The sequence below is a fragment of the Pocillopora verrucosa genome, chromosome 4 (genome assembly GCF_036669915.1).
Source record: "Pocillopora verrucosa isolate sample1 chromosome 4, ASM3666991v2, whole genome shotgun sequence".
Taxonomy (NCBI): domain Eukaryota; kingdom Metazoa; phylum Cnidaria; class Anthozoa; order Scleractinia; family Pocilloporidae; genus Pocillopora; species Pocillopora verrucosa.
The window spans coordinates 10,638,746-10,661,841 of NC_089315.1; the positions used below are offsets into that span (position 1 = coordinate 10,638,746).

At 38.7% G+C, this 23,096-nt stretch overlaps 1 protein-coding gene across 1 annotated transcript in view; it reads right to left on the reverse strand.

The window, feature by feature from the left end:
* Positions 1-23,096, reverse strand: part of LOC131782645 (E3 ubiquitin-protein ligase rnf213-alpha-like) — a 53,108-nt gene that overhangs the window by 13,319 nt on the left and 16,693 nt on the right. Inside the window, exons 23-58 of the mRNA XM_066165821.1 lie at positions 22,911-23,017; positions 21,836-21,980; positions 21,264-21,483; positions 20,444-20,717; positions 19,804-19,935; positions 19,588-19,693; positions 19,019-19,196; positions 17,968-18,139; positions 17,527-17,645; positions 17,207-17,401; positions 16,402-16,642; positions 15,475-15,707; positions 14,799-14,881; positions 14,579-14,712; positions 13,295-13,387; positions 12,455-12,952; positions 11,819-11,994; positions 11,255-11,477; positions 10,499-10,863; positions 9,465-9,623; positions 9,211-9,376; positions 8,553-8,623; positions 8,072-8,210; positions 7,659-7,766; positions 7,419-7,504; positions 6,836-7,024; positions 6,340-6,475; positions 5,565-5,780; positions 5,104-5,240; positions 4,025-4,551; positions 3,398-3,880; positions 2,829-2,998; positions 1,172-1,381; positions 675-877; positions 479-587; positions 147-247 (exon numbers count right to left, since the gene is read on the reverse strand). Of these exons, the coding sequence (XP_066021918.1) occupies positions 147-247; positions 479-587; positions 675-877; positions 1,172-1,381; positions 2,829-2,998; positions 3,398-3,880; positions 4,025-4,551; positions 5,104-5,240; positions 5,565-5,780; positions 6,340-6,475; positions 6,836-7,024; positions 7,419-7,504; positions 7,659-7,766; positions 8,072-8,210; positions 8,553-8,623; positions 9,211-9,376; positions 9,465-9,623; positions 10,499-10,863; positions 11,255-11,477; positions 11,819-11,994; positions 12,455-12,952; positions 13,295-13,387; positions 14,579-14,712; positions 14,799-14,881; positions 15,475-15,707; positions 16,402-16,642; positions 17,207-17,401; positions 17,527-17,645; positions 17,968-18,139; positions 19,019-19,196; positions 19,588-19,693; positions 19,804-19,935; positions 20,444-20,717; positions 21,264-21,483; positions 21,836-21,980; positions 22,911-23,017 (6,904 nt within the window). The remainder of the gene's footprint in view (positions 1-146; positions 248-478; positions 588-674; positions 878-1,171; positions 1,382-2,828; positions 2,999-3,397; positions 3,881-4,024; positions 4,552-5,103; positions 5,241-5,564; positions 5,781-6,339; positions 6,476-6,835; positions 7,025-7,418; positions 7,505-7,658; positions 7,767-8,071; positions 8,211-8,552; positions 8,624-9,210; positions 9,377-9,464; positions 9,624-10,498; positions 10,864-11,254; positions 11,478-11,818; positions 11,995-12,454; positions 12,953-13,294; positions 13,388-14,578; positions 14,713-14,798; positions 14,882-15,474; positions 15,708-16,401; positions 16,643-17,206; positions 17,402-17,526; positions 17,646-17,967; positions 18,140-19,018; positions 19,197-19,587; positions 19,694-19,803; positions 19,936-20,443; positions 20,718-21,263; positions 21,484-21,835; positions 21,981-22,910; positions 23,018-23,096) is intronic.

The following is a 23,096-nucleotide window of genomic DNA, read 5'->3' on the forward strand; positions in this document are numbered from 1 at the left end:
AACGATTTTCCATTTTCACTATGATGAACTCTCTTGCCTTATCCTTAGCGTTCCGCTATAAACTTTACACTGAACATAGCAGTATTGATAGCAGCTGTTGCTTGGAGAGTAAACTTGGAATTAATGCAACTTCAGTTGCTACTTACTCTTGAAGTACCGGAAGTGAATCCTCGGTGCAGTTTAATAAAAAACGCTCGATAGTGTTGAGGGAATCTGCCTTTGTAAAATCTGTTTCTTCACCAAGGGCCTAAAATCGATCAAGTCTGTGAGTCACTTATTAATCAAAAAATCACTGAAAAGTTAAATACACATTAATTTTATGAAATTGTTAAGTACTGTTTATCTTAATATATCGTTTTGCGTTCCGTTTGCCTGCGAAATAGTCATCTCCAAAAAGGTTTTCAACTGGCTTTTAGTAATCTCTTAAAGTCTGCAAATTAATTACTGTTAAAAAACCTAGTTGGAATGTGTCAGTTACCTTCCAGAGTTTCAAAATGCTCCGCAAATCTCTAGAATCTGTTGAATCTTGGGATGGATACACGTGCTCGATAAGTAGTCTGACGGCACTAAGGCGTTGCCACATGGATCTGAAATTAAAGCGGAGTAGCAGCAGGGTAAAATGGCTAACTCGAAAGCACAAGAATGACATGAAAAAATTAAATTCTACAAAGTACCTGCACTGTCTCAGCATGGACTCAGTCTTTTCTCCAAAGCGTGTCTTGTCTTCGGTTGCCCTCTTGCCGATCATTTCTTCCACTGGGATTTTCACAGACAAAACTGAGTCACACCAGGCCTGTCTTTGTGAGGTGGTCTTTAGTTCCTCTGCATGGGGTTCCATACGCTCCAAGCACATTTGTAGAGCAATAGCGTCAACAGTCTGAGAAAGAAATGTTTATTTACATGCACACTTGCGCGACTCACTGCGATTAGCCTTCCTACTGGGTACGAAGGAAGGCTAATACAATCCTCCACCTATGAGCTAAGCGCCTTATGAACAAATTATTTTGTTATCATTAAAGAGTTTTCGATCGCTTTTCCCTTCACGTAATCAACTGACTAGCCTTACGTAGAAGGTCAAACGTCACAGACAAATGCAAAAACATGCTATAGCGTACCTGAAAAATCCACAGGTTCAATAGCTATGATAACTTTTAAACAAACCGATGCATACCATTTCGTTTTCATCCCATGAAAAACTGTTTGCAAGGTTCTCTGCAAGGTCAGGCTTGGCTCGAAGAAACTGGGATAAGCAGTTGAGTCGCTGCTGAATACGAGAATGTGCCACATGAACCAGTGCAAAATCCATCGCAAACCTATCATCTGGTGAAAGTTTCGGGATATGAAACTCTTTTGCAGCGGCTGTAATCGCTCTTTGAACAATCTAGAGAGGGCAAAGGATCTTACAGCTCGCCAAATTCTTTAGACATGGACATAAAATCGACTATAATTAATTTTTAAAATTAATTAATTTATGGATCAAAACAAAGGATCGCACCCAACAAAATTCCCCCAAGAAAAGCAAGAACAGTAAGGCATATCGGTACTACCCCGATCAGTAATCAAAGTGCTCTGTGAGCAAACTCGTGAATTGACAGATGACTTACATGATTTTTTGGATTATGTTTAATGTTATCTGGTTTAGGAAATTTTATGGTTGACTGTCATTTTTAGAGTACGATCAGTAATTCAGAGTTCGCTAATGTAGCAAAGAAACAAAGTAACGTTGGAATAAGAAGGCATTACAACTGAATGATCATACAATTACATTTGACAAGGGTGGATGATGTCCTGTGTTTGAAACATATGTTTGTAAATATTGGAAAATAAAAGCAATACTGTCTTAACGAAAACATTAACGATTCCCTCTTTATCAAATGAGACAAACAGGAACGAGTTTTGAGTGATATAACTAAGCCCAGACTGCCACCGTCATTTTGGATTTCCGCCTGGGTAGATTTTGGTCATGCGTTAGGCAACGTATAATAAAGAACAAGATAGAATTTCATTTCAGGCATATTTATCAATTTTGTGGTGCATGACTTTCTCATTTTAGTACGTAATATTTCTTTTGAATCTTCAAATTGTCTTGAAACTTAAAAGAAAATTGTTCTTTAAAAATTCACTGAAAATCGGTAGCCAAAATTATTTGTTTATGTGTTATTTGATTTTCGTGTTAACCTGTAATTTCGTCAGTCGCTGGTACCTTTTGTTGCTTCACACAGAAAAAACACACCATACGCAATGCAATGATCTATTTTGTCCCCAATCTCACGCCATAACAGAAAAAGCTTTTGAACACCAGTAAACTCCGAGCGCTTCGGAGTAAGTGATATCTTTAATGAATCCTCGCATTGTTTTCAAGTTCACGGATTGTAAATTACACTTTTATGAAAAACGAAGGTTGTTCTCTTATTTCAGGGTGAACCTCGTGAGCCTTTTAAGATTATCATTGGCTTATTTTTCACCCCACTACTATTCTTAGCAACAAAGGTCGCTATTTCGTTTGTTTATTACTTGCCAAGAACTATCAAATACACTCAAAAATCGAAAAAAGTCACAGGAATCGACCAATCGAGCGAGCGAGCGAGCGAGTGCCATTCTCCACATCATATCTACAACTTGCTCTTGCGCATGCGCGCAATTCACGAGTTAAAAAATGAAGAGAAACGATGTTGTGATTGAAACTTAACAGTCTTGTGTCCTCCACAGTGAGCCCCATAAGCATGTACGTACAGTCATCCACGACAGACATATATATATATATAGTTTTGCGGATAACAAACTGTTCTGTAAAGTGATTACAAATAGAAGTCCTCTTACACTTTTACCTCAGTCTCGGCGTCATCTTGAGGTTTGTACACCATCTGAGTAAAGTCATGCAAATAACAAGCCACTGAGTCTTCGCCGCCTTCTGAGATGGCCTCGGAAACAATCTGCCTCACGCTTGAAGCGTCCAACAACCTCCGCAAGCATTCAATGAGGGTTTCGTGAGAATTTTCTACCAAATAAGGACAGATTTGGTAATCCCAAAAACTAAATGTAGTTTTCGAATACAGGTATATTTTTAATGTTGAATGCTTCCTTGCATAAATTTACAAACGCTAATCATTTACAGAGAACTTTCTTAGCAAAACTTTTAATGAAGTTTCTTTTTCATGAACAGGGGATAGGAGGATGGCTTGTTAGAGTGCAGGAGCTTATCAAACACTAGGAGCTTCATACGGGTATGCCGTCTTCAGAAAGAAGGGGGCTTAACATGGCATTTACGGTAACAAGAGATAAGCCGTGACCAAAGGGGTTGTTAAAGACAGAAAAACGCTTAAAACGAAACTGAGATAGATCTATAATCATTCCAGCGTCAAGAAAAAGAGTTAAGCCTCAACTTAGTAAATCTCACCTGCAATACTTCTGGCCTCTCGATACATCTCATCTATGTGCCTTTTGAGGAGCCAAGAAAATGGAAACTTGCATGGAAAGACATGCGATCGATAACCTGATTTTAAAACTGGAACTTTACTCCGGACTCTCTCCACATCTTCCTCTCGAAACATAAACATTCCATAATTGAGATCAGTGAAGGAGTCGTTTTCAAACATGTTCAACCAGAGACGTGATACCCAAGGGTGTTCACTGGCAGCGAGTTCAAGGTTTTCGTCTCGATCGATATATGCGATGACTTCAGCCAGAATAGGAGCCACAACAGACTGGAAACGGCGCCATAGTGCTTTTTTGAATGTTCCAGTTTCCTTCACAGTGCACGATTTAGCCTCGTCCTCGAGCCACTCCTTTCCCTCTTTTGGTGCTCGCTGGTCTCTTACTTTTAGTAGTTCACATAGTCGTTTTGCGACCACCACCTCAAAACGGTTGTCATCCTTATTCCCTAAAAAAGGAAATACTAGGTTTATTTTGATTATCAAGCTATGATTGAACACGCAATCAACAATTAAATTTCACCAAAACAATTTTTTCTCGGGGGGGGTGGGGGGTAACAGTAGATCTATGAAGAATATTTCGAGGATCTTACCAGTGCTCGTTCCACACGAAAGTAGGTAAAGCAGCAATTCAATCCTTCTGGTTGCTCTTTTAAGCGTCGATTCATCATCCTCGATCTTGCTGGCCGCCATCTGCACGCAACTTGATAGAACTTGGCGGATAGTCAGGTGATTTTCTGTCTTCTCTGTATCGTTAAGGGCACCCTCGAAAATTTCACTAATTGAACGGTCCAGAAGTGCTTCAATCGGTGGTATTTCCTCACTTGGAGGGCATAACTCGTCGATGTGGACAGACAACCATTCTTCACCTTGCACACCAACGAACTCTCTATAGCCCCCTGCTACTCTAGGCAGCTGCACAATCATTAGGACGTGACTGCAACTTGTAAAATCCTCCTCCGAATCTTTGTCCATTTCCCTCAATTCTTTCTCCATTTCCCGAAACTCTTCTATCAGCAAATGACGAGAGCATGCTACCAAATTCACGTTTTGGTCAGTGGAATCGCATTGAACTATCAACAGGCTCTTCCTTCCTCCGAGCTTGGCCCAGAAGTCTCTCCTGTGTAATATACAATGAACACTCGAATTGTTAAATGAGCTGACGTCTTCGAAAGACTTTGCCTCGTTTAAAAAGTATGGAGATATCTCGTGGTGGTGTTTTAAGAATAATCTAACGTGCAATAACCACCAAAGTGCTTTTTTTTACATTGAAAAAAATTAAGTTTTCTCAGTTTTAGAGCGTTTTTCAAATGAGTGTGAAAAATTATTTGGGTTGCATTCGTTTCGCTTGACTACGCTTTTTTATTGGCTTAGTAACCTGGCGCTTGACACGATATTTCCCAGATGGGTTTCTGTTAATAACCTAATTAATGCAGTCCTTTTATAATAATCACTTATCTGATCAACCACATTTCAATTTTGAGTATCGCAGGTTTATCCTCTTTCATCCAGGGCATTTGCATTGATTTTGTTTCAGAGCAGGGGAGTAATGTTATAATATAATGGTATTGTTGTCGTTGCTTTATTGGGAAAATTTCTACCACTAACGTTGTTCCTTTTTGAAGCTACATGTCTAAACTCCACTGAAAAGATACACAAATCTAGTTGTTACCCTATACTGTTGCAGAATTGCTGTTCAGTTTGGAACTCCTGCAGTAAGACACACTTTACTGAACTTGGATGCACGTCAACAGCATTGGCAATTGCAGGAATGTCTCCGTCTGTCAGAAGACGAGAGTGTGTAGAAATCTGGAAAAAAATAACGAGTAGAAAGAAGTTCATTCTATTCCATTTATTCATATTACTCAAGATAGATTTTACTGATTACTACAGAATTGAGCAAAAGTAATACAAACTAAATTTGGAGAAATTGAGCCTTTTTTGAAGTTTCTCAGTGGTGAGACACTCTTGCGAAGATTGCTGAGAAAATTTGGCAGAAAAATGTCGCTGGCATTTGCGAAGCCTACCCCTACCAAAGAAAATTCCAAGGGCCGAAAACATATGACAATTTTAACAGATTAATCGAACGATCAAAGTTCAGCTAACGAAATGTAGAGAATCTAATTTTCTTACTTGGGCACGAAATGATGCTTTAGACATTCCATCAGCACCAAAGTTAGCAGGCCCGACCTCTTTTTCTAAAAAGTTGGCCAGGCTCGAGTGTTCTTGCTTACGGAAGTACGTCGTCCATAATTCGTCTGCGTTTGGGCTCAGACGTGAGAAACGGAGACGAGTAACAGAGTCGGGAGTCGCACACTGTAGCAAACGCTCCTTACATATGCTAAGCACCTGTAGGAAAATAAAACTTTGAATACATACAAAAGCGGCATTCCCACCTTCATCCTGGCCCCGGTTGTTCAAAGGGTGAGTAGCGCTATGTACTGGATAAATCTATATCCAGTGGATAGCGCAGTACGTTTTGTAGACACTTATCCGTTAGATAGCGTAATCCGCCCATTGAACAACTGGGTCCTTAGAATCTGAAAAAGTCATTGTGAGTTTAAGCAGAAAACAGCAGCAAAGTAAACAACAGCTGGGATATCAATCATGGACACAAACCTTCCAGGCTTTTCAGAAGAAAGAAAAAGATGAGGTTATATACGAAGATTTAGTGAACAGAAAACAGCACTCTTATCCCAAACTGATGGTTCGTGCTTACAAAATGTCCTGAAGGCTAACGAACCATTTCAGCTGGACGGATGGTATTTCTGTATGAGGGGTAAGTACCCCAATAAGAGACCCAGAAGAGATGCACACCATGCTTTCTTTACTGAGATTGTTCATGCCGTTGGCTAAACCTCATGGGCAATCGTGTGTAGCATTTCCTTTCTCTCGTAGTAAAACTTACTTCTTCCATCCAAGACTCCCTATCTTGATCTGTAAGGGAGGTCCCGTCGTGGTGAAGCTCAGCACAAACTTGCAAAACCACGGCCGGGACAGTGTCCCCGTGGTAACCAATAAAAGCATCTCCTTTACTGAATGTTCTTAATAAGGAAAAGAGTTAGATGTTAAATGCGGCAAACTTTGTCATCTACAGAGTAGGAAACATAGAACCGCAATATATATCCGATTAATGGGAATGAATATTCAATCAAAACCTGCCACGAAGACATGGTCCAATCAATCCAAATACTACAAACTGCATCAGTATAAATTCAAATTATGTATTTAGGCATGAGTAACAACACCTGTAAAGAATAAGGTGAATATCACTTTCCTCTTGTAATATTTTAGGAAAATGAGAAGATTTAGATAGCTTTAAAAGTAACAACGACAAACAAAACCAAACAGAAGAAAAGAAGAGAGATGCAAACTGGGTCAAAGTAATCTTATTTTGAAACAACCTCTGTTTCTCGTGGGTATGATGCAATATAGACGCAAAATCCTCAACCCAATCTTCCAATTCCCTAGTCAGTTCCTGCTGAGGCTTATTGAGGCCAGATGACATAACAAGGAAGTGTTTCTCCAAGCGGTTGATCAGAGGGATGGGAAACTTGTTGTAAACCACGTCCTTTTCGGCAATGACAATAAGCCTGTTGAAAAGAATGATTGCAACAGTTCTTCGTTTGAAATAAGCAGTACCTTTGTGAATGTGTACAAGCTGTTGTACCACATAACGTTCTTAACACCTGTCCACAAAAGGATTTCTTTCACTTTACTTCAACCCTCACATACAGCTGGTATTTTGTTTCGAATTTGATGAAGTTTGACGGAAATCAAATTAAAAGATTCTTGGCAGAACGCCTTTCCTTTAGATTGAATAAGTAATGTAACCCTATTTAGCAAAACATTCACGAAGTAATGGGTTCAATTCTAAGTTTGGAGCTTTAATCTCAAAAGTGCATGATAGCTTGCTAATCTGAAATAGACTATAATATTTATCTCTTCGTAATACTAGTCATGATTACAGATCCAAGACATAATTACCTGAAATTTCGGTGAACGCGGCATTTGACTCGGTTATTCCCTAGCCCAAGATCGACATACTTCTCTCCTCCAAACGAGACGTAATACTAAAAAAACAGTTTGAAAACAAATTTAAAAGAAAGCTAGCGGCAACGAAAAAGTGTAGGTATCACTATGTGGTGCACCAGCGGCTGAGGTACATTCGCATGGCAAATTATAGAGAAGTTACGTCATACATTGTATTGTACAATTTTGACTGACCTGATTCAAGGCGTCGTAGAGGCTTTCATACAGGTTTTCAAGATTGAGCAAAATTACTGTTCTGCCTGTCTCCATACACATCTTAACACGGTTGATGTTTCGGCAAACCTGCAGAAGTTACGGTTATACAATCTTTGGTTATGGCACTGAGCTAATGATTGTGTCAATCAATACATTTCAGTTATCAGTGAGTGAACGCGACAGAAAAGAAAATGGCTAAAGCAACCGAAACATTAAAGAGACAGAAAGATACACAGTTAAACAAGCAGGCAGATAGACAAGCAGACAGAAAGAGACAGACATCAGACAGAGAAATATACAAGCAGTGATCAGGTGATACAGGCAATGGCACAGATAATAAACAGATGCACAGGCTGAGAGAGTAAAAGTGACATTTAGCGCAGAATTTTAACCTGTGTGAATAGCTGGTCTTTAGGGAAACCACTACCGAATATAACGTATGGTTCTTCCTCGTCTTGTTCCAACAAAAGCTGTTTTATTCTTGGCAAAGCTGCAAAGTTCTCAGTCATGATGAGCAGGTACCGTCCATCTCTATTAAACAAAGACATAGCAAACCTTTTTGAGCAAATTAGAAGGGATATCACCTTTTAATTTCATGTAATTATTTGGTCTAGACAGAACAGTGGAATTTGCACTGACGGGCCATGTACGGCAGTATGTCAAATAATTTTAAAATAGTAATCTAACATGCTTGTACTGGCTAGGAAATGATTTATCCATGTCGTTGATATCAATTGAGTATATTAAACGGGAGGTGTACCTCTTAATTAGAACAGGTCACATGATCACATTAGACAAAACTCCAGAAAATACATATCTAAAGATCTCGTATTTTCTACCAAAGAATTGTAAACAAAGCGGTATCAGATTTACCCCATTACGCTTTCCCGATTCAGGCTTGCCCTTATAAGATCTAGAGAGTCAACTTCTGTACGCTCTTCATCCTGTAAGTTATGGGAGGTTTACAGAATTAAATTGTTAGAAAATACAAAATAACTTAAACAATGTAACAAGTAGAAACAATTATCATCTTGGTGGTTACGAATATGGAGTAAATTGCGGTTTTTAAACGGTGTGATCGTCGAAGGCTCATAAGAAGTATCCTTGGAATATCCTCTAAAACAGATCTAATATTAGCTCGATTACCACCGAAGAATGCCCCAAAGAATTACCATTGGAGGTACTCTTGAGCTGTTATTTAAATGAAAATGGTTTAAGCCTTACTAAAAATTCATCTTACGTATGTGACCTGAGAAATCAAGGGGCATAAATCAGTATGTATTTGATTTAAATCGACATTTCGCTTATCCACTGTAACCTAATTTCGCCGTGTAAACCGACGGCATAAACATCTATGATAAACATGAAAGTTCACAGCTTGGTAATTTTTAATGCAAGTCCTCCGGAAATTAGTATTTTTTTTTTTGAGACATTTCTAACAAATAGAACTTTGGTGTCAGATAAGAGACGAAAAACCAGTTTTCAACCATGAAGTTCTTATTCAAGACAATAAAGAAAAAAGTGTTTTAACCTGAAAATATTCCTCTGGAAAACCAATATGATCCATAAGAATTCTCACAGGGTTAAAATCCTCCTCCAGTAGGCCACTGAAGTTTCTCTTAATGGTCTGTTCGAGCTCTTCCCAGTTTGGTCGGCGTTGCTGCTCTTTTGCGATGCAGACGATCATCTTAATGAGACTGAATTAAAACAAAACCAATGACATTAGTTGAAATTCTTCGGAAAATTAATTCAAAACATAATCAGAGCAGGTCAACACAATCAAACCTGTAGAAATCTCGCAGTCCAAAAAATTCATCTTTCTTTCCCTCTATCAGTTTCTTCAATTTTTTCTGTTTGGCGTAAAGGTCTTTGTAGCCACGGACCAACGGGGATATAAGGTGATCTATATGTGTCAGTATGTCCTCATTACTTCCACAAATACCCCTGCAATAATCAATATATGGTTTAAATCAATCTTATATCGGTCTTATATCAGACATTTTGATAACAATGTTTTATATCCAGTTTGCTTTCCTGACAATCTACGAAACTTAATCGATACGTAAACCTTAGGCCTCACTCGAAAATTAATATGATTTAGTAGGCTTGCATGTTGATTACAGAATAAGTTGAAAACAAAATGGGTAATGGACTGAAAGAGAGATTTCCTATCCTCAGTATGGTCATCTACAAATCACCTTGAAAAATGATGCGCCTTCCCTATATGAGTCGTTTTAAGCGTACTTGTTCTTTATCAACATCTAAGAGAGAGCCTGATTTAGCTCGGCTCGAAAACAAATTTCTTACAAAAAGAAATTTCGGAGATCGAAGGGAAAAAGGATGTACTATCGCTTTCCTTGGTGCTTGCGACAAATTTATCGTCCGCTTCGAACTTCCAGTTGCATTCAATTCGCGGTCATTGCTCACGCCTAAAAACGTCTTTGCTACACTGTTTCCATGTGCTTCTTCATCATGAAAACAATTTATTAATTATCAAATACAAGTCACCTTGGGTCGGTTAGAAAAGCTGCCATTCCGAGCGTTAGCCTATCGTTGGAGCAAATTATTGATTTTTTTGTAGTCAATTTATAGTTTCTCTGGCGTTCCGTCATACCATAATACCCCCGTTCGTTTGCTTTATCATGAAGTAGTTCACGAAGAAAAGTTTCCTTTGACTTGTTGAATGAGCACCTCATTACATCACTGCGCTAGCCTACCTCATGCAATTTTTGCATGTAAGGGATATTCTAGACATTCTTGATATCAAATAGATAATTTAAACGTAAATCAAAAATTTCATGGAATCTTTACAACATTACCTGGCAGTCGCCTCCAGTTCGTCACCATCAGGTTCATTACGGCAAAGCATTATCCCACGGTTCATCTTGGCTGGGTCCAGCGCCCAGTTGGACAAACCAATGAAAGCAACTCTTGTAAAACTCTTTCCAGACTGAATCACATACTCATCGTTTTGGTCATCATCCAGCAGGGGATGTAGAGTTTTCAAGGGCATTTTTGGTGAGTCCTCTGCCAATCCGACCTCATCTAGCACTACCACAGAGGCAAATGTGTCCGAAGTTTTCTGCTCGTTCTTACTTTCCTGAAGTTCACTGCACTGTTTAAATGTTGCAAGTATCCCCTCAGGGGTGGACTGAGGGCTACACTGGTACGAAACCAACTGAATCTATGATAAAAAATGGAAGCACTTGATTAAATTCCTTGGTTCCTACAACGTACTGTAAAACCTAACTTGTGAAAAATTTATTTGAAGAGAAAAGAAAACGGTCAGAAACCTTATACGCTACGAAATAGCATCTCAAAATGTTATCCGTGGTTCGCATGTGTTTAAACTCTTTCCTTTGAGTAAATGATAAATAGCTCTCAGATACAAATATTCTCGCACAAGTCGTTCAAAGAAATATACCATAGTACTGAATTAACACAGTTACAACCCACAAGGGACAGAAACAATTCCAAAAGAGTTAAAGGTTTTTTTTTCAATTATCATTACTATTATCAATAGTATACTGTTATTATCGTTATCGTCTTATTAGCACTTTGTGCTTCGGTCTTACCTGCTTAAACATTTTGAAAAGGTCAGATCTGGATCTTGCTCCCTGCATGTTATCAGCGACGACGGTCTTAGCCAGGGATTTTGAGCTGCCCGGTTTTCCAACCACAAATAATGGGATCCTGAGCTCAATGCACACCACCATCATAAACACATTTTCACTAAGGGCTTCGTTGCGAGCAATGTTGGGTCCAAGTTCTAACTCCCCCATCAAAGTTTCTTGACATCTTCATAAGGAAACGTAGATACCAGTATTTACCATCATCTTCATCACAAATAACTGACTCACATAAATGATTACCATTGACTTACACTTTACTTTAAATTTGTCTCCTTGAATGGTGAAACAATATAAAGGAAAAAATTCCTGCTTTCTAGCAAGCTGGCAAAAAATGTCTTTTTTCGTAGCTGTAGAGCCAAATAACCATTTCAGTAAAAGGAGAAAGAATCTCAGAGAAAAAAAGAACATAGCTGGAGTTGAAAGATCTTTGAAAGGAAGTTTAAACAGCATCCCTTCCAAACAACATATACACATGTATGTCTATCGTCAACAAAGTAATGACGTTACCGAGAAATTTCTCTTTCAATTCTCTCAGCTCCACCAGGAAGCCTGCATGGTGGTTGGAATGATTTTGCTATTGCCTCGCGGTATTCCTCCCTTTCTGTTAACCGTGCTTGGTAACAAACACCAAGTGCAAGAATTAAAGACCAGGTTACTGGGTCAATCCTGTCGTTGACATCTCCCTAATAATGACAAATGATAAATGGGATCACTAGTTTCCAAAAACAGAAAATACGTCGACTTAGTTTTTGCGCAGTGAACATTGATGAAATTAACATTCAGACCTCCATTTGCTCGCTTTCAAAAAAATACATCTACCTCCTAAATTCCTCGACTAATACAATGGTAAGTTCTGTATTCTGAAGTCTAAAAACAAACATGTAATCAAAAGATTTATCGGAAGGTGGCATGGTGACGAAGTCTGATAATGTCAAGGCGTGATGACGCCTGCGCCTGAGTTGATCGCGGCCCTAATATTACTCAATAGTCGATTGTGAGGTTCATAAAGAAAATGTTTTTCGTATGAGATTAAAAGTACACATAATAGCAAAAGGAGGTTCATGCGCTTGGTAATTAACAATATTGAAACATAAAGTGTCTTCACAAGAATTAAAAATAGTCTTTAGTAAAAGTGTGAATTACGTTTTCTTCTAGGAACAGTCCGCTATAAGATTCTTCAAGCTCGAGCGTATTAGATAGATCGAATCGAGGAGGCTTTGAATCTGTGTGAGTTTCTTCTGGAAGAATAACCCGTTCTTTTCTAGGAGCAGCATGGGGGATCCGCTTTAAAATGGACTTGAACCAGGTTGATCCCTCGTCTATTTCTCTTTTGACGGTAACCTCTTCTTTGAGAGGATTAAACCTGCCCGAGTAATCGATAAGCTTTCGCCTTTCCACTTTGAAACTTGCATGTTCTTCTTCTTTCAGTACGGATAGCTCGTCAACAGAAGCGGGTGGTTCTTCTTTCAGATTGGGTTGCAGCACATGAAATTCGGTTTCGTCTTCATTCTCGCCATCGTCTTCATTGTCACTTTCCTTCTCTTGCATCAAAGAAGAAAAGTGCTGGAAGTGTTCGTGAAACCACAGCATGACCTCCATGGCTCTTTTGACGTCACGTAAGCTAACGAAGCTGCATTCATCCTGAAAATGGAAATTTTAAACCATTTTGTAAGAAACGATAAGGATATTTTCGTATTCAGGCTACAACAAAGCGCCATTTTCTTCAAGAATATTAGGGAAAATCCATTAAAATACGATGTCATCAACTGTACTACATATTTCATTATGTTACACCAATTTCCTATCGAAACGAGTTTAAATAAAAAGACTTTGCTCAAAAATAGACAGGATACCAACAAACCTACCAGAAATTTGATAGCAGGCTCTAAAAAAATAACAGCGAAACTAAAAGATCAGGTCAATAAAATACTCATTTTTATTGAACAAGGGTGATAACTTGCTACTGTTCAATTAGCAAAACACCTTTTTCTCTCTCATGAATCTCTGGGAAGCTGCTAAAACACTTGCTATGGCACTGACTAAGTTTTCATCTCCGGGTAGACGACCTTGAGCAACCTGAAATAGATCATGATTTCGCACAAAATTGAAGTGTTATTAATAGAAATTAGCTGGGGCTCTACTGAATTAAGCGCTTTAACCGGTAGTTTATGTATTTCCTCTCGTTTTTTTCCCGCTGAAAAATGTTTCCTTGAAATTTGGCATTTGCCCTCAAAGTTTTGCTTTAAGGGTAACTTTTCATTTTTAGGACAATCTTTCAGCCGCGGACATTATCAGCCGATATACCAGCCGCCCTTTACGGTTTTCAGTTATAATTTTGGCTTAAGCATCTTAGGTCTCTTGTTGAGGTTTAGACCAATAACGTGCGAGCGAATGAAGAATCATCATTGCACATAACTCTATTTAGCGCTAAAAATAATCCTCTAGATCCCAACATTAGTATGCATATTCTCCATACTACCCCCTAGACATATATCCTAAGGCGTTGACAAAGCGGAGAATTCGTCAAACAATCAAGAGCTTCTTAAGTTAATGGCCATTTCCTTTCATCAAGTGACCTCAGTGTATGATTCAGAGTTGACATTTTATGGAGAAATTAGATGCTAGTCATTCTTAGGGGTCATAAAGATAATGTAAATAATTGTATAGACAGCAGAGTTTTGCTGGGAACTAAAGCACTCGTAGAATCAATATGACCACTACATCCGGGAACCGGGTGGCGTATTTATAGTATGCAACAACAATGGTCACATTGAGTAACAACATCACGATTCCAACATTTTCAAACTTTGCTGAATGATCTTGATATTTTCGTTGTTTAGAGTACTGGCCACCGCTAGATTTACTGTAGTAAGCGGCGAAGATGTAAATGCATTTTCCGAAGGAAAGGGAACGGGGACGCCAAAAAGAAAACGCTGTCTGATCTAAAGATCTTCAAGAAATTCTTCGAAAGTTGCGATGAGACAAGAGAAACAGAGGATATTACTCCCGTGAAACTAAAAGCAATCATCAAAATACGCGTGAGTATGACTCCTCATCTATCAAGTCAGAGTTAGTAATCGAATTTTTATCAAGCTTAATCAAATCCAGTTCACATGTATTTTGGCCTTGTTAACTATAAACCTTTTTATGATTTGGGCACTGGGTATTTGTTTGTCATTTTTGTTTATCGGAAAGCGTGTTTTTTCATTTGAAATTTTTTGGGATACACTGCCGGATTTTACCCGCTCTACAATGACATCTACTTACATATCTCCTCACAATCTGTTGGGTGTAAAGCTCTTCTACTTCCGGATTCAACTGTCCAAAATCCCAGACTAGACTACACATGCTCTCTGGTATTGCATGGACACGATAAACAAGCTGACGCAGTGGGATTTTACCTATATGATAGAAAAGTAACCGTAGAAGAAAAAATCAGACCAGGTTATTTTCTTGATATCTTTCACACGGAATCTCTCATTCTTACCGAGGCGTTCAGCAGTTTCCTCAGCTGTTACATGATAGCCCAATCCTGCGGATTCTAGTTTCTGTATCATTTCGTCCGTGTGCCTGCCAAAAATTTTTCTAAATAAGGTTTTGGTGTTGGTTTATATGATGCAATAGGCAACTAACTTACGTCATGGTAACTTAGTGATCGTATTTTGTGGCTAGTTGAAAATTAACGACCACGGCATTGACAGTAAATAAGCCGGAAACCCTTAGTGCAGTCAGTCACGCTAAAGCTGCTTATGGAGGCCTAAAAGGGACATTCTAACTGCTAAATATATTGGATATTGGTGTAAAAGTCATAACTGCGAATCCAAAGTTACAACTGCGAATCCAAAGTTATCACTACGGATCCAGATCCAAAGCATAGGAATAACAGCTTTCAATTTCATTCAGAATGGCACTCACGAGACACACAGCAAGTGCCAAACTTGAATTACATTACTTGTTCGTACTACCTGTTTGATAGAATACCTTGTTTATCCTCTGTTGTTTTCGGCTGGAGAGCAGTGTTTGGCCTTAGATTACAATGCCATCCAGACTGCTAACCGCTTCCTTCCCTTGAGTTGCTTAATAACTGTTTTCCCCACGACGTTTGCCCTTTATTACATTTTACTTCATAATCACCAATTTTACATTGTAAAGACAAGACTTACTTTCGATATGGATTGCAAGCCACGATGAATTTCAAACTGTCACTTAGGGGCCGACCATTACATCTCCGGTCCACCATAATCTCTTTAATCATCCCTAAAGCTTCGGTGGTATTTGCCTCATCAAAAAACAAAACGGTGTCGATATTTGTGCCTTCATGTTTGTTATTAATAGCCATTGCCTCGGCTTGAAGGACATTTCTTTCTATGTCTTTGTAAGTGGTACCGCCATGGATCTAAAGAAAGCGAAAACGATGACAAACATAAGGTTATGTTGTAAGGACATTGCAACTTTTCAGGGTCACGGTTAAATTTCTCAAGGAAGCTTTGAAAGTGTTACTGCTGGGTTTCTCCTCATCTTTCTGTTACTGCGCTTCTTTGCCGTAAAATATGTAACTAAGGGGACAACAAAAACCATTAAATTCTAATTTGTACTCTTCCATGCTCAGCTTACCAGTAAAACATCCTCTGAAAAATAATATTACAGTAACGGGTGCTTGAATAACCAATGAGGCTAGCGGAGACATGAAACCAACCGCAACCAGAGCAAGAGAGTAAGAAGAAGGTTTGCTCCTCAACACAGATCCCACTGTCTAAATACCCCGTCTTCTGTCCCCCGCTTCAACTACACTGTCTAAAGCTTAGAAAAAGATAACCCTGAACAAATTTCTATGTCTCTGTATCATGTCGCCGAAAAATTTGGTATTCTTGGTTTACCCGTTCAGGAGGTTTCTGCGAGAACTACTTAATTTTATTGCTTCATTTTCCTGAAGAGAGTACAATGCCACACACAGAAACAGATTCACACAGACAGTGCTACTAACAGTACTCTTAACTTTAGTGTTCCAAGATGCCGGCAGTAATATCAACACAAATCTCCGAAAGTTGCCTAATAACTACACTGAATCGAGAATAGAAGTTTAGTTTCACCTTCATTAACAGCATGTTTCTTTGCCTTACTCCCTCTGTTTGCAGTCCGCACAAATATCGAATAAGTTTTGTTTTTCCACATCCTGTCTCACCCATGATTATGACTGGAATGTTACATCTGAACCTCATATAGATGGCAAGAATTTTCTTAACATTATCCCCCGTCAGCTCGTAAGAGTCATCAGGATCATGTCCGTAGTTGATACCCATGACAGCGCACAGGAGCTCGATTTTTTGAAACCTGAAACACAATTTTAAAGTTTGCGTAAACAAACAAAAAATTGACGAAACACCATACAACCAGGTGTATTGTCTCACATCAGCCATGTGACGAAAAGAAACTATTTTTTCTTTAAACAAATAAAATTTTCCTAATTTTAATTTAATTTTTACAGGTGAAGGTCGTTAGGACTGAAAAACTCAACGGACATCACGAATGCAATGAAGTTTCCGCTAGTTTTCCTAACTGGAGACCTTTGGGATTATCGCTTCACCCCCACATCAGAATGCTAGTCTACTCTAGGAAGCTTCTTAGCAACTGCTTTTCCACTTTTGCACAATTCTTTGATACTCATTTGTTCTCCAGGGTAGAAAGAGGCAATGAGAGAAGCAATGCATAGACTCAGATAGAGTTCGAACCGGAACCTCTCAACCCCTTCTCCATCACGCTAATCACAAAGCCAACGAGTCTCTTTCGACCCCCTCCCGCCCCCCATCCCTACCTTTGTAGTTGCGAACGGAGGCAAGACATACTCTCAATAACTGATTCAACTATTTCATTCAGCATTCGTTACTTGATACATACTTTGAATAGGACTCAAAGCTGTTTTCCAAATCCACTTTCTGTACATAAAGTCCCGTGCGAAGATGTCTTGTCATGATCCCTTCTTGAATGATTTTCCGAGTCTGCGGATCTAGAAGATTTCCCTCTTGATCAACACGGAATCCGAGGAAAGTCATGGTATCATGATCCGGGTTAAAAAAGATATATGGATGAGGCCTAAAATAAATAAATAAAAAAAAAAAAAAGAGTGAAAGAATATTTGTATTCTCGTGCCAAGTGTTAGCCTTACAAAATCAAGCAAAGTCAAAATGACGAGATCAAAACGTATGAACAAGTATTACGTCTCCTCCCAACGTCTCCGAAGCCGGAAGGGAACAATGTCGTCACCTTCCTTTGAATCGGCCGATGTCCCGTGAGTCTGACTGGTGTCTATGTCTGTTAAAGATCGCATTGAGAAATCCTGACAGAGAGAAACATAGTTTCATAATTAGTAGCATCCATGGAATTTTGTCATATCATTTATATGAGCCAGAGGACGACTTCAAACAAATAGTTTTCCAAGAGGGAATAATGCAAAAGGAAAAATAATGTAAAAGTGTCGTTTGATCGTCCGGGTGAGTTTAGTCCTGAGAAGGACTGTTGTCGGTAATATAAGAAGAAGCAAAATGACTACAGAATGAGGCGATTGAAGTGGATTGACAATTACAGGTGATCGATGTTTAGGACTCTTGAAATCTTGGAAATCAATCCCTGTTTTGAATGCTAATTTTTTTATCACAAACCTTTGACATTATTATCATGAAGTTAACCACAAATTTCCGGAATCCTTCTAAGGTATCCTCTACCAATGAGGTGTTACAGAACGTACTTTCCTCGCAATCCCTGAGCTGGTAGTTCAAAAAGTTCACAAAATATCGAAGTTCAGACCATGACGGGTTCTTAACTCCACAGTTCCTGGCGAAAGCGAACACGGAATGAGTATTTACACAAAGAGCTAGGTTCAATAATAAAAGGGGAACAACCTACAAATTGCAAACTTAAAGATCTATGAGAACCATACATAGTTAAGCAAATGTTTTTTTTTTAATGGGTTTCTCCTGGTTGGTCTCCGAAAAGCTTCTGTCGAGCAACGAGAGAGTTAACGCTAGATGCACTTTATTTAAGGATATTTTGCGAGCAGCGTATTACCATGAGCAAAATTTACTCGCCCGTCGTAAGTCACTTCATCGAATTTGAAATTCATCATTCCATTATTCTCTGATATTCTTACTAGTATTTGTGCTTTTAGTGTGGACAATACACCCTGAATCGAAGAAGAAAAGTATTGATCGCACTAAGCGCGCGAAAGACAAAGAAATAAATCTATCAAATTCAAATGTTCTTTTTAATTGTTTCAGTTAAGAATTCGTCACACAAAGAGTCAAGCATTGAAGACCTAATTAATCCTATCAAAGCGTTGAATGGTTCGGCCACTTTTTTGCTCTGATTTCCGTCCGTATCTTTGTTTGTACGAGTGTACGGTCGAACCAACCCCACGAAAAAATCCAGATGACGACTTGCTTAAACGTCTACTGCGTAATGTGACCAGCGTGAACCAATCAATTCGCTAAATCGTTATTTGACCGCTTAATACAGGTTTGATTGTTCTGTAAACATGGGAGCCAATTACGAGAATCTGAAGGGCAACCGCTTAAGGATAGCTTTAACAGAACCTAGCTAAATATAGGTTTGACTGTACCGAGATGAAAAAACGGGGACGAAAGTGATTCAAGGATTGAACGCTTGCTTTTCTCTGGGACAACTGCTGTCTTTCCCACGGAACAGGCTACAAACCTGATTAATGTTTTAAGACATTCGGCCGGACTCGTGCGTTTAACGTTCGGGTCATAGTAAAACTGCTGGATAAGTTCAGGTTCCTCCTTGATCAGCTGAAGATACTGCCACACGCGCTGAACTTCGTCGCTCTCTAATTCTTTCTCATCAAATGATGGGCGATTTGTTTCTTTTGCTGCTAAAAAAATATACGTTTTGAGAATGTCATGACGTATGGAAATAGTAAGGACTGTGCTCGAAGTGAGTTAGTTGACGATTTGTCAAGGCGAGTACAGGGAATTCCAATCATGTTGCTAAGGGTAATTACAACTAAACTGACTTAAGCACGAAATCCACGAGACGCTTTCTACGAAGTCCTTGCTTTAAGGACAAAGGATGAAAATTTTCTTATTTTTCTTATGTTCCAGATTAGCACTACATACGTAATACTACAGATTTTTAATTACAATTTCACAGTGAGACTGTAAGATGGCTTTGTTGCTACCAACCAGAAAGCAGTAACATGATGAATTTTGTTTTAAAAATAACTCAAATCAATATTTTGTCAGCCAAATTTAATAAAATCATACCTGTGCTTTTTCTTCTCAGGGAGAAAAGAGTGTCTTTTGGAAGACTACATCTTATTTGAGGGAGGAGCTCATCAAACCTGCATGCCTCAGATGACTCGTTTGGCCTCTTATTATAAAAAAGATTAATAAAATAAGACAGTTATGAAGCGATATTCTTTAAAAGCATATTAGTAGATATATTTTCCTTCAGTCGTGTACACGGGAAAGAATTCTTACTATTGAAGTAGGGTTGGTGATTTCCAGGATATACAAGTCGTGTGAATTCCTTCTCCAAACGCGTCCACAATCATCAGTCAGTTCACCCAGGATCAGTAAATTAAACAGCAACGTTTCGAACTCCGGGGTAACCTGTCAAAGAAAGCATTAATTACAACTTGAACATAATTCATGATTGTTTGTTTTCTTAGTTTTTGCCAAAGCTTTTCGTTTGCTCGCACAACCTTCAACTTCCTTTCTTCTTGCCGGTTCACTTTTTTTTACATGTTTGCAAAAATAGCTCGTGGTTTTTCTCCTAGGAGTTGACAGTTCGATAGCTTTCAGTTATCTTTGTCAAACTATAACTATCGCTCTCTAATGGGTAAATGACCTAAACAGAGAGACTTTCAAAGTTATGACTGAAATCAATCTCAAAAATTTCTTTTTTCAGTGGTCTATTCCTGAGAAATTGGTTAACTATTAATACATTTTCTCTATTTAATAGTTTTCCTTCTTTCCCATTACCTTTCTGTTAAAATAAGAAGGGATGATGATAATCATCATATTTTTGATAATTCAGTTGATCGATTAACCATCGGTCAATAAATTGTTAAAAAAAAATAAATGAATAAATGAATAAAGAGAAATTAAATAAACTCACCACACAGGAACGATCAAGATGAAAAATTCTGGACAGAGGTATATCCGAATGTAGAGCATGAGGAAGAAAGAAACCAACAGCATCTGCAACGTGCGCATGTTTATCATGGAAGGGAATTGTTACACACAAACGAGGCGTTCCTTCACCCTCCTGTAGCATTGCTTCCACCATAAGCTGATTGTTGGGAAGCTTTTCCAATTCTTTGGCTAACCTACGAACGATCAAACTTTTTCCTACTCCAGGGTAGTCAGAGGATACCACGAGAACGTTTAAGCTTTAAAAAAACAAACATATTTTTCAGTTTAGAGCGCGTGAATGGGACATGGAGAGATAATGTGTCATGTAATTTCCTATCTTAACTTTGAATGACATCCTTAATTCGACTCTCCTCTATTCCAAAAGGGAATAGGGTAACAAATATAAAATCCAGCAGTTTGAAAATATAATGGGGACTAAGAGTTGGCTCAGGTTTTAGTTTCAATTTTCTAAGACACAATGAAGCTATTTAACATTTAAAAACATAGACAAACAATAGATAATTCCTATAGGTACAACAACCGTCCTAATCTGCAATTATTAGCACAATATGGTCACATAAGCTACATGTTATCTAATCATTACGTTCTTTAAGACGTGATGTCTTTCTCATCTTCCCAGTCCATTTAAGTAAGAGTCCTTTAATTCGTTCTTAAAACAATCAACAATGGATAGTAATGCTTAAGCGTGCGAGAATGCAATATTTGTCTGCAAAATGGTTCTCGCGGCCCCACTAAAAATAATTTCACTCCGTAATTATAGGAACAATCCGAGATACACCTACTTCTCCGCTCGACTAACTTCTGCAGCTGGACTCCAGATCACGTGCTGCTCACGATACACACCAGGCCTCTGTCCTGGTGTTCTAAACTGTCTTGCGAGGAATTGCCGCAGCTCGTCTGGTCGAGGATACCTCGGCATCACTACTTTGTACTGTTCCAAACAAGTGATAATATGGGCTCGTTCTTCATTTTCGCTACTGCATAGAACAACGAGGGCCAAGTCTGAAATATGGGGAGAACGAAGAAAACAAAACATTAAAAAGCAGACTATAGATTCAAGGGAATATTTACCTTTCTGTGACTAGGAAAATTTTCATTCAACAGTTCATTACGCCAGAAAGAGATAGCTTCTCAGTTTCGTTTTATTTCAGCAAACGGTGTTAGTTTTAAAGGATAAGGAAACAAAAGTCAAATATGTGCCTTGTATAAAAGTAGGAACAGATAAATCTTCTTATATTTGAAATTTTATTCTGCCTTACATTAAAGAAAGAATTAAGACTCTTAGACACTAATATCTTCTCTTACCATAGATTAGAATACAGGACCTAAAGGCATAATGTCAAACAACACTTACATTCAGGGTTGGAATAATCTCGCAGCAATGTGTGTAAACAGTCCACCACCTTCTGACTGACGTCATAGTCTAACAGATCACCATTGACTAAACAGTACAGTTTGTTTCCATTGCTTGCCAGGGCTCGACGAAATAGCAACTCCACCTAGAAAACAGAGAGTAGACCATCGCGATACATTCAACCTGCTTGGCGTTTCCCAGACTGTAATTAGTATAGGAAACAGCATGATTAGTTCGGTGCAATTTGGTGTTAATAGGCACGAGTGAACGTTTCCAAGACAATAGAATTGCACAAACTCGTAAGGCTAGTGCTTAAGGGAACTGTGCACTCATGGGGACATAATAGTTGGGAGACTGAGACAAAGACCACTGTTTTTGTCATCAGGCAAGGAAAATAGGGGCGCTAGACTAGAATAGTCTAGGAACTAGAATAGGGGGCGCTTACTAGTATGGTGGCGCCTATTGGAATGAGAGCGCTTACTCAATCAGGGCTCTTATAAACAAAAACAAATTCGAGGGGGCACTTAGTGGAGAGAGGGCGCTTATTAGAACGAGTGCACTACACTGAATCACCATGGTGCATGAAAGTTGTATAGCGCGCGCTCTTTGTTATTTGCACTCAAGTTACAATTTTGCATTCGTTTTACAACTTTGCACTCAGGAAGTAACATGATTTCGAATGCAATTTGGTGTTAATAAGCACAGTAAGTTTTTCGAAGACAAAATTGCACGAGCCCGTAAGGCAAATGCAAGTTACAACACAATTTATACGCCAAATTGCAATAAAAATCATGTTCTTACTTGTTAATAAGGTACATGAAAAAACAGCACGGAAAGTCAAGAACGACGAAACTTTTAAAACGTGAGCGCGCTATTTTTAATTTACGCTCGTGTTAAAACTTTTTACTCGTGTTACATGAGAATGCACTCGTCTTCAGCTGATCAGGAGAGCGTAATTTGTCACGTACATTATTACATGAATAATCAACTCGTTTTCAGCCGATCAGAAACGTGTAATTTTTTCATATATACACGTACTTCTATTTGTGTAGAATCGAGTCACGCTAGTAATTACCTCCTCAGATGTCGTTTCAGATGTGCAAACGAGGACTTCTTCGCTATTTGGCAAACTATGCATTCTATCGTCCTTATAAAGTTCAAGAACAGCGGCAAAGATATTCTCTGAAAAGAGTAAGTACAAAAATGTTTGAATAAAGAAGTGGACCAAATATGGATTAAGAGGACGAACGGATATAAAAGT